This window comes from Mangifera indica, chromosome 20, assembly GCF_011075055.1.
Source record: "Mangifera indica cultivar Alphonso chromosome 20, CATAS_Mindica_2.1, whole genome shotgun sequence".
Lineage (NCBI taxonomy): Eukaryota > Viridiplantae > Streptophyta > Magnoliopsida > Sapindales > Anacardiaceae > Mangifera > Mangifera indica.
Window position 1 is genome coordinate 8,422,410 of NC_058156.1, and position 11,623 is coordinate 8,434,032.

Sequence of the window (11,623 nt, forward strand, 5' to 3'; positions counted from 1 at the left end):
CAAGTTTTGAATCGAAGACTCTAACTCGATTTGAAACAAAATCATGTCAAATTTTCTCAACTATAAACTATACTAAAATATTTTCAGATTGACTTGACCTAACTCAAATTATGTAACAGATAAAATCATGTCAAAACATAATATGAAATAACATGATTTGTTACGAAACAATAAACTATGTCAAATGTCAAAGAATAACATGATTTGTCACAAAATAATACACAAAACATATTATGACTTAAGGTTATTGGTTTCATCTTACTTTGCACTCATCAAAGAGCTACTCCAACTCCCAACTAGTTTGTGTAAGAATGACTTAGATTACATTGCACATAGACCTAGTAGTTAATGTTGTTGGTTTGTATTCATATTTTGTTAATTCAGGTTTCAAGTCGAAGATCCTAACTCGATTTAAAATAGAATCATATCAAAATTTCTCAACCATAAACTATACCGAAATATTTTCAGGTTGACTTGACTTGACCTAAATTAACCCAAATTATGTAACAGATAAAATCGTATCAAAACACAATATGTAATAAAATGATTTGTTACGAAACAATAAACTTTTTCAAATGTCAAAGAATAAGATGATTTGTCACAAAATAATACACAAAACATATTATGACTTAAGGTTACTAGTTTCATCTTACTTTGCACTCATCAAAAGAGCTACTCCAACTCTCAACTAGTTTGTATAGGAATGACTTAGACTACATTGCACATAGACCTGGTAGTTAATGTTGTTGATTCGTATTCATATCATGTCAATTTAGGTTTCGAATAGAAGATCCTAACTCGATTTAAAATAGAATTATGTCAAAATTTCTCAATCATAAACTATATCAAAATATTTTCAGGTTGACTTGACATGACCTAAATTAACCGAAATTATGTAACAGATAAAACCGTGTCAAAACACAATATGCAATAATATGATTTGTTACGAAACAATAAACTTTGTCAAATATCAAAGAATAACATGATTTATCACAAAATAATACACAAAAAGACATTTTGATACAAAACGATATTTTGTCAAAACAAAATTGATCTATTTTAAGTTAATTTCGATAGTTTATTTATTATATTTTTATATGATTAATTGTATAGATAAAAAACAAAATATAATAATCAATAACCCAAATAAGTCTATAACTTCAATTTCAAAATAATGCAATTGATAATCAATGAGATTAACATTTACTTATCAAATATTTAACAAAATTAATTTTCAATATAATACAATTGATAACTAATAAGATTAACAATTACTTGTCAAATGTATAAGAGAATTAATTTTTAATCCATATGATAAATGTGACAGTCATAAATATTAAAACATTAACAAAAATATGAATATAACATATTGAATATAATAAGTTCAAATAAGTAGTACTTACAACATACTAACAAAAAAAAAACAAATATATTACAAATTTGCCAAAAAAAGGTTATTAAATTAAAATGAATGTCTTGGGGGTAATGCAGATTCAATATTTGGAAATGTAATATCAATTTCTTTGTTGATGTAAATTAGAGAATAAAGATTTTGTGGATTAAATCTCTTTCTGTCAAACAAAGAAAATAAAGGATATTGGAAAAAAAATTTTGATAGGTTATTTTGGAGATTTTTACTATTATGATGTTATACAATACTTTTTTCACTATTGGCTTCGTGTCAACACAATATGGAAAGTTGAAAAATCATCAAAAGTTGAAAAATCATTGTATAATAATCTAGAAATTGAAATAGAAGAGAAAAAGGGAAGGTTTGAGATGATTTTTCAATCTTTTATATTAGGTAATCTAGCATCCTTATGCATGAAGATAATTAATTCGGTCGTTGTGGTTGGACTCTATCCTTAGGGCCCTCTTATCTCTTCATTCTCCGAGCTCGGGTTACAGAAGAAGGAGAAGAAGAAAATGAGAAAAAGGTGAAAACAATAACTAATTTTATTATAGGATAGCTCATTGGTCTATTATATGCCTTTACATCTAACATTGGGTCATGTATAAAGTGAGAGACTATGTATGTATTTTGGTATGTTGGATATGTATTGTATAATATTTGTCTAGTTCCAAGAAAGGAAGATAGAAGAATAAATAAGAGAAAAAGATAAAATGAAGCACAATAATAAAAATTGTTATGCATCCAAATGGCTTTCCACCTCATCAAATCAAAATAATGCAATGGGAAAGCATTTATGGCAGGGTGGCTACATGATGAAGGAATTGGAAAATTAAAGCAAGGCATTAAATGCCTTTGATATGATCAAGCCAATTTGTCAAGGGAGTTGGTAAAAATTTGTGTATAAATACCTCCGCTCTCTCTCTCAATTTATGGATATCTTTTCTTCTCTTTTCTTCATTCGGATATCAAAGTTTCATAGTCTTGTTTTCTTCTCCTTTGCTATCTTCTCCTGCGTTCTTAATTCTTCTTTTAATTTCTTTATCTTCCATACTTGCTTAATCACTTATATAACACGTTATCAGCACGATCAACTCAGGTATATTATAATATTTTTTTTTATGTTGTTATACTGCTTGTATATTATAAATACGGATATCTCAATGATATCCTAATTAACTTTTAATTTTTGTTTATATTTCTGTTTAATTCTTCCATAATTATATAATATTTTTGCAACCCGAAGTTTGCAAAATCATAAATCTGGACCTGAAGTCCCAAAACTTTTACCTGAAGTTCTGAACATTATTTGTAACCTGAAGTTACAAAATTTATGAACATGACCCTGAAGTCCTAAATATAATTACTATATATAATTTGTAACCTGAAGATTACAAAATCATGAGAAAATATATATAGGCCTGAAGTCTTATATTTCACTGATTTATTTATTATAATTATATCCCACTTGCAACCTGAAGATTGCATAAGTGATGAAAATAATAAAATAGAATTCTGAAATATTATGTAACTTTTATATACTATAATATTATGAATATTAATCATAAAACCAGAAGTTTTGTGAATATATGACAAATACGAACCTGAAGTTCGCATATAATTTCTCCTCATTATATCACTAATTGTTATTTCTTTCATCAACCTGCAGTTGGTGAAAAATGGCAAATCTTATCAAACTTCAATATGTTGCCCTTCGATTGGATGGAGAAAATTATTCTGAATGGGCATTGGACACAGTTCTCCATCTGCAATCAATGAACCATGGAGAAACATTAAATGAAGGAAATAATACATCCCAGCAGGATAAATCTAAAACTACTATTTTCCTTCGTCATCATATCCACGAAGGGCTACGAGCAGAATACGTGGATATTATGGATCCACTGGAATTATGGAGAAATCTGAAAGAAAGATTTGATCATCATAAATCAATTACATTACCAATGGCCCAATATGAATGGACTCATTTACGCTTACAAGATTTTAAATCTGTAAGTGAATATAACTCTAACATGTTCAGAATTGTCTCCCGAATGAGACTATGTGGAGAAAAAATAACTGAAGAAAATATGTTAGAAAAAACTTTCTCCACATTCCATCCTTCAAATATGCTCCTGCAGCAGCAATATAGGGAAAGAAATTTTAAAAAATATTCTGAACTGATATCCTGTTTATTGGTGGCTGAGCAAAATAATGAATTATTATTAAGAAATCATCAGACTCGCCCCACTGGTACTGCACCGTTCCCTGAAGTGAACGCAACTACTAGTAGTAGTTATCGTGGGCGCAGACGAGGTCTTGGACGAAATAAGTTTCGATCCAGAGGTGGTCATAATAGAAAATCTTTCCACCTTCAAAGGACTAGAGATAAAGCAAAACAGGATAAATGGAGAATGATACAGAGTAAACCACAGAATCATGATAGTAAATGTTATAGATGTGGTTCAAAAGGTCATTGGTCACGTACATGTCGTACGCCAAGACATCTGGTAGATTTATATCAAGCATCTATTAAAAATGCAGACCAGAAGATCGAAACAAATTGTGTTGAGAATCCAGACCCTGTCGATCTGACAAACTTTGATCTTTCAGAATTTCTTCAAGACTAGAAAATTATGTATATTATAGTGTGTAATTATTACTATATGTTTCTTCCTTTCAAATTTTGTAATAACTAATGTAAATTTTAAAATGAAAGGAAATGAAGTCCAAACTTGAAGCGTTAACTTCAAAAGCTGGTGATGGAAACCTGTGTTTGGTAGATAGTGCAACCACCCATACTATATTAAAAGAAAAAAAATTTTTCTTAACTTTATCACCAATAGAGGCTAAAGTAAATACTATATCAGGATCAATCAATCTGATTGAAGGCTCCGGAAGAGCTACAATTATCTTAAACAATGGGACCAAATTAAGTATCAATGATGCATTATATTCAAGTAGATCCAGAAGAAATCTACTCAGTTTTAAAGATATAAGAAACAATGGTTATCATATTGAAACCATGAGTGAAAATGGTGCAGAATTCATTTGTATAACTAGTAATGCCTCCGGAAGAAGGCTTATACTAGAAACTTTGCCTACTTTATCATCTGGATTGTATTATACAATCATAAAGGCAATTGAAACCTACGCAGTATCGAACCAGAAGTTCGTTGATCCAAAAGCATTTATGCTTTGGCATGATCGTTTAGGCCACCCAGGATCTACAATGATGCGTAGGATTATTGAAAATTCACATGGACATACTTTACAGAATCATAAAATTTTATTATCCAACGAACAATTCTGCACCGCCTGTTCTCAAGGTAAATTAGTAATAAGACCATCCCCCTTTAAAATTGGAGGTGAATCTCCATCATTCCTGCAAAGGATTTAAGGGGATATATGTGGACCCATTCATCCATCAAGTGGGCCATTTCGTTATTTTATGGTCTTAATTGATGCATCTGCACGATGGTCTCATGTTTGTTTATTGCCTACTCGAAATGTTGCATTTGCTAAACTGTTAGCACAAATTATCAAATTAAAGGTACATTTCGCAGATCATTCGATTAAGTCAATACGGCTAGATAATGATGGTGAATTTACATCCAAAACATTTGATGATTATTGCATGTCTATGGGGATTGAGGTTGAACATCCAGTCCCGCATGTCCACACACAGAATGGATTAGCTGAGTCTCTTATCAAACGACTCCAGGTAATTACACGTACTTTATTATTAAAAAGTCAATTACCTACTTCTATATGGGGACATGCTATATTACATGCTGCAGCGTTAATTCGCTTGCGACCTTCTTCTTATCATTAATATTCTCCCCTACAATTGGTTCTTGGTTTTCAACCTAATGTATCTCATTTGAGAATATTTGGGTGTGCTGTATATGTCCCTATTGCGTCCCCTCAACGCACAAAAATGGGACCCCAACATCGTTTGGGAATATATGTTGGATATAATTCACCATCCATTATCAGGTACCTAGAACCAATAACAGGTGATCTTTTTACTGCACGATTTGCAGATTGTCACTTTGATGAGGCAACTTTCCCGTCTTTAGGGGAAAAGAAAATGCCTCCTGAAGTTAGGCATGAACTTACTTGGTATGTACCTACTATGTCTTATTTAGATCCCCGCACATCCCAAAGTGAAACTGAAGTACAAAGGATAGTGCGATTACAAATTATTGCCAATCAAATGCCTGATGCTTTTATAGATATGACAAAAGTGACAAGATCACATGTTCCAGCTGCTAATACACCAGCAAGAATCAATGTGACTGCTGAACAGTCCATTCGAGCTGTGACTGATCAATCTACCTCACGCCAGAAGCGTGGTAGACCTGTTGGATCGAAGGACACTGTCCCTCGAAAAAGAAAGGCAAATAATCAAACAAATATTCCTCCAGAAGAGGTTATGGTCCCTGAAGAGACTCAAGCCCCTAAAGTGGCACAAGCCCCTGAAGTGGCACAAGCCCCTGAAGTGGCACAAACCCCTGAAGTGGTATAAAATCCTGAAGAACAGGAAAATGAGAATATTGAAATATCTTTAAATTACGTTCATACACAAGAAATGTGGAATCGTGAAACAATTATAGTTGATGATATATTCTCATTTGCAGTAGCTACTGAAATTCTGAATGATGATGATTTTGAACCACGCACTGTGGTTGAATGCAAACAAAGACATGATTGGCCTAAATGGGAAGAAGCAATTCAAGCAGAATTAGCTTCTCTAGCAAAACGTCAAGTGTTTGGGCCTGTAGTTCCAACACCTGAAGACGTACAACCCGTTGGATATAAATGGGTATTTGTGAGAAAAAGAAATGAGAAAAATGAAATTGCTAGATATAAAGCCAGACTTGTAGCCCAAGGTTTTTCCCAACGGCCCGGTATAGACTTTGATGAAACATATGCACCTGTAATGGATATAATCACATTCAGATATTTAATCAGTTTAACAGTCTCTGAAGGACTGGATATGCGTCTAATGGACGTAGTTACTGTTTATTTGTATGGAAATTTAGACACTGAAATTTATATGAAACTCCCTGAAAGATACAAATTGCTTGAAGCAAAAAGTGTCAATTCAAGAGGCTTGTACTCAATTAAATTACAACGATCATTGTATGGATTAAAGCAATCCGGACGTATGTGGTACAATCGCCTCAGTGAATATTTGAAAAAAGAGGGTTATGTGAATGACCCTATATGCCCATGTGTCTTTATCAGAAGGTCAGAATCAGGATTTGCTATTATAGCAGTTTATGTTGATGACATGAATTTAATTGGGACTCCTGAAGAGCTCTCAAAAACTACTGAATATATGAAAAAAGAATTTGAAATGAAGGATTTGGGGAAAACAAAATATTGTCTCGATCTGCAGATCAAGCACAATTCAAATGGAATACTTATCCATCAATCAGCGTATATTGAAAAATTATTAAAACGCTTTAATATGGATAAGGCTTATCCATTGAGCACCCCAATGGTTGTTCGGTCTCTTGATCCAAAAAAGGACCCGTTTCGTCCTAAAGAAGAAGATGAAAAGATACTTGGTCCTGAAGTACCATATCTTAATGTCATTGGAGCCTTATTATATTTGGCCCAATGTACGAGACCGGATATATCCTTTGCAGTTAATTTATTGGCCCGATTTAGCTCTGCAACAACCCGTCGTCACTGGAACGGAATCAAACATATACTCCGTTATCTATGTGGGACTAGAGATTTGGGATTATTCTATTTTGTCAAATCCCCTAAAAATCCTAGTTTGGTTGGATATGCAGATGCTGGTTATCTTTCTGACCCCCATAAGGCCCGTTCACAGACAGGATATGTTTTTACTTATAATGGCACAACTATATCATGGCGCTCCACCAAACAAACCTTGGTTGCAACTTCTTCAAATCACTCAGAAATTTTAGCTCTCCATGAAGCCAGTCGAGAATGTATATAGTTACGGTCTGTCATCCATCATATCCAAAATGCATGCAGTCTTCCTTCTACAACAGACACTCTTTCCATATTATATGAAGACAATGCAGCATGTATAGCTCAAATTAGAGGTGGATACATCAAAGGAGACAGAACCAAACATATCTCACCGAAGTTCTTTTACACTCATGAACTCCAATAGAGTAAAAAGATTGATGTCAAGCAAATCAGATCCAGTGAGAATCTTGCAGATTTGTTCACTAAGACACTACCAACATCAACATTTGAGAAGTTAGTGTATAACATCGGTATGCGGCGGCTCAACAAGCAACCAAGTTAATCCTACTACAAAGAGGGGGAGCGTTCATCAGGGGGAGCATTCATCAGGCAAAATTTTGAAGTATTGGACAAAAGGTGCACTGTACTCTTTTTCCCTTCACTAGGTTTTGTCCCACTGGGTTTTCCTAGTAAGGTTTTTAATGAGGCAGTTTAAGCACGTCTAACGCCAACTTACAGGACATTTAATAATTATGTTCCTTTGCTTTGGTTTTTATCCCACTGGGTTTTTCCTTAGCAAGGTTATTATAATTATCTGTAAGTGGTGGAAATCCAAAAGGGAATGTTATGCATCCAAATGACTTTCCACCTCATCAAGTCAAAATAATGCAATGGGAAAGCATTTATGGCAGGGTGGCTACATGATGAAGGAATTGGAAAATTAAAGCAAGGCATTAAATGCCTTTGATATGATCAAGCCAATTTGTCAAGGGAGTTGGTAAAAATTTGTGTATAAATACCCCCGCTCTCTCTCTCAATTTATGGATATCTTTTCTTCTATTTTCTTCATCCGGATATCAAAGTTTCATAGTCTTGTTTTCTTCTCCTTTGCTATCTTCTCCTGCGTTCTTAATTCTTCTTTTAATTTCTTTATCTTCCATACTTGCTTAATCACTTATATAACAAATAACCTTTTTACTGTTTTTCATAATAATTTTCATCAAAACTATGTGTACGATAAGTGAACAAATTGATTTTTATAAGTTAGAAGATCGAAAAAAGTGATTTTATATATATACTTATAATAAATAATAATTTATTTATTGATATATTTTTATATAATTGAATATTATTTAATTTTTAATTTAAAATCTTCTAATATTATAAAAATATATATCCAAATTAATATTCATAGGTTTTTTTTTTTTTAAAGCTTAGATTTGGGAAGTAGGAATTTTGGACCTTTAAATGCTTGGTTAATTGACATTATAATAAAACTATGTGTATATATTTTTTGTATATAATTTAAATATATAGATAATATGTTATTATATATTTAAATGATTTTAAATTAAATATAAATTAATTTCTAATTACATGATGATATATCATTTGTATAGTCAAATTACATACCAGAAATATATACATATAACATTGCTCTTGACATTAACACATATAATGAAAACATCGAAGTCGAAGCAAGTATTAATTATTCGGGGAACCGGATAGGGTAATGGGAAATAAAGCCCTAAACCCTAAATTAGATCAAAGAATAGATTAAAATTTTAGAATCTAACTCACATTTGGAAAGGATTAGCCTATAAACAGAAGATTAATTTAATTTAAGAGGAGACGCATTGCGTCTCCAATGGATTCTTTCCAATCAATTCATCACGCCCACCAAACAGAAATGTTTCAGGAACATTGAAATGAGAAAAGTATTAGCTTTCCATCGTTCCTCTTCTTCTCTTAATGTCCATTTACTCCCCTGTTCTGTTTCTTGTTTTGCAACCCTTACTCCCCTGTTCCAATCAACATCACAAACTCAAAAACATTTTATTTCACTCATCAAATCATGTACCCAGAAGATCCATTTTCTCCAAATCCATGCCCACATCATCCGTACATCTCTCATTCAAGACCCCACAATTTCTCTTCACTTGCTGTCCCGCATTTCGCTCCCTCCCTTCCACGATCCTCCTTATTCCCGCTTGATATTCGATCAACTACGTAACCCAAATGTATCTCATTTCAATACTCTTATAAGAGCTTACTCTATCAGCAACTCGCCTCAACAAGCCTTTTATTTGTTCAAAATAATGAGACAAAAATCGGTATCAACAAACCCCTTAACGTGTTCTTTTGCAATTAAGTCTTGCGTTAGATTTTCTTCATTGATAGGTGGTGTACAAATTCATGCTAGAATTTTTAGAGATGGGTTTCAATCAGATAGTCTTTTGATGACTACTTTGATGGATTTTTATTCAAACAGTAAGAAAAGTGTTGAAGCTTATAGAGTGTTTGATGAAATTCCCCACAGAGATACTGTTGCGTGGAATGTTTTGATTTCTTGTTATGTAAGTAACAAGCGATCCCGGGATGCTTTGTGTGTGTTTGATAATATGAATAGCGAGGTCAATGAGTGTAAGCCGGATGATGTTACTTGTTTACTTGTTCTTCAAGCTTGTGCCCATTTGGGTGCATTAGAATTTGGAGAGAAAGTTCATAGCTATATAGAGGAACATCGGTATGGTGATGCTAATAATGTTTGTAATTCTCTTATAGCAATGTATTCACGGTGTGGGAGTTTGGATAAGGCTTATTGGGTATTTAAGGGTATGCGAAAGAAGAATGTGGTTTCATGGAGTGCTATGATTCATGGTTTTGCTATTAATGGCCATGGGAGAGAGGCTATTGAAGCATTTGAAGAGATGCAAAGAAGGGGCGTTTTGCCGGACGATCAGACTTTTACCGGGCTTCTTTTGGCTTGTAGTCATTGTGGGTTTGTTGATGAAGGAATGATGTTTCTTGATCGAATGAAAAAAGAATTTAACATATTACCTAACATACACCATTATGGATGCATCATTGACCTCTTGGGTCGTGCTGGTTTGCTTGATCAGGCTTATCAAGTTATAATGTCAATGGAGGTCACACCAGATCCAACTATATGGAGAACTTTACTTGGTGCTTGCAGAATTCATGGACATGTCAATCTTGGTGAACAAGTGGTTGGACATTTGATTGAACTTAAGGCTCAGGAAGCTGGAGATTATGTTTTGTTGTTGAACATATACTCCTCAGTTGGAAACTGGGAGAAGGTGAAGGAATTAAGGTGTGTTATGAAGGAGAAAGGAATCCAAACTACTCCTGGTTGTAGTACAATTGAAATAAAGGGAGTAGTGCATGAGTTTGTTGTGGATGATGTTTCACATCCACGAAAGGATGAGATCTATGGGATGTTAGATGAGATTAATCAGCAGCTGAAAATTGCTGGTTATGTTTTTGAAATAACATCTGAATTGCACAACCTGGGTGCAGAAGAAAAGGAGTATGTGCTCTCTTACCATAGTGAGAAGTTGGCTATTGCTTTTGGGGTCCTTGTAACCCCACCTGGCACAGCAATCCGAGTGGCCAAGAATCTGCGAATCTGTGTTGATTGCCACAATTTTGCTAAGGTACTTTCGGGAGTTTATGACAGAGAAGTAATCATTAGAGATCGTACTCGGTTTCATCATTTCCGACAAGGACACTGCTCTTGCAATGACTACTGGTAGGGCGTTAATGGTTGGAGAAAGGCTCTTAAAGCATGATTCTTGAGGCCACTGATGTCTGAGAAAGTATTAACTGCCAGTGCTAGGCTTGGCTTTTATACTACCCATGCCTTACGGATCATGTGGAGAAGAATCATTATTTCCTTGGCCTATAAGGATTTAGCGACCCCAACAATAAGTGGGAACAAGTATTTCCTCCATTAAAGCATACGGTAGCGTGCAATTTGGTTCAATTGTATCCAGCAGCCTTGCTCAATCTCTGATTCTTTATATAAAGATTGCAAATCCTGATCAATAAGACCATACGTATCTACTTTGAATACATAAATGAGTATATATTTGATATATGTCATATGATTGGGTGATTTTGAATTAAAGATAAAATAACAACCAATCACGTGACGACATATATAAGTGTATGCCTATACTCTTAGTAAATACGTATAGTATTATTGCTCAATGTTGATATGGTGTATTTTGGAATCCAGCCATGTATTCATTGTACATGATTGAAAAATGAGGTCAGGAGCTTCATTCATGTACTGCCTTATCTTGATGGCTAGATCGGGGATATTCCATCCAAAGGTTGACTGATAAAAACTTGGAGAAATGAAGAAACTTATAATCAGCAGAGAATGGGAAAGGAAAAATTAATGGGCTGTGCCTGAATATATCTTTTGTGGACCGATATATAATATCATAT

General features: G+C 33.7%; 2 protein-coding genes across 2 annotated transcripts; both read left to right on the top strand.

Annotated features, from left to right (window-relative positions):
• The first annotated feature begins 3,090 nt into the window (after positions 1 to 3,090).
• LOC123204293 lies at positions 3,091 to 4,041 on the top strand. The gene has a single exon (XM_044620903.1). It carries the CDS (start codon positions 3,091 to 3,093, stop codon positions 4,039 to 4,041), a length of 951 nt encoding a protein of 316 aa, XP_044476838.1.
• Positions 4,042 to 8,938: 4,897 nt separating this feature from the next.
• On the top strand, positions 8,939 to 11,458 carry LOC123203995 (pentatricopeptide repeat-containing protein At3g47530). Its single transcript, XM_044620509.1, has one exon. It carries the CDS (start codon positions 9,076 to 9,078, stop codon positions 10,921 to 10,923), a length of 1,848 nt encoding a protein of 615 aa, XP_044476444.1. The 5' UTR covers positions 8,939 to 9,075; the 3' UTR covers positions 10,924 to 11,458.
• The last annotated feature ends 165 nt before the right edge of the window (positions 11,459 to 11,623 follow it).

Bases quoted from the DNA above. Each gene is read 5' to 3' on its own strand.
- LOC123204293 (XM_044620903.1), top strand. From the start codon at position 3,091: ATGGCAAATCTTATCAAACTTCAATATGTTGCCCTTCGATTGGATGGA.
- LOC123203995 (XM_044620509.1), top strand. From the start codon at position 9,076: ATGAGAAAAGTATTAGCTTTCCATCGTTCCTCTTCTTCTCTTAATGTC.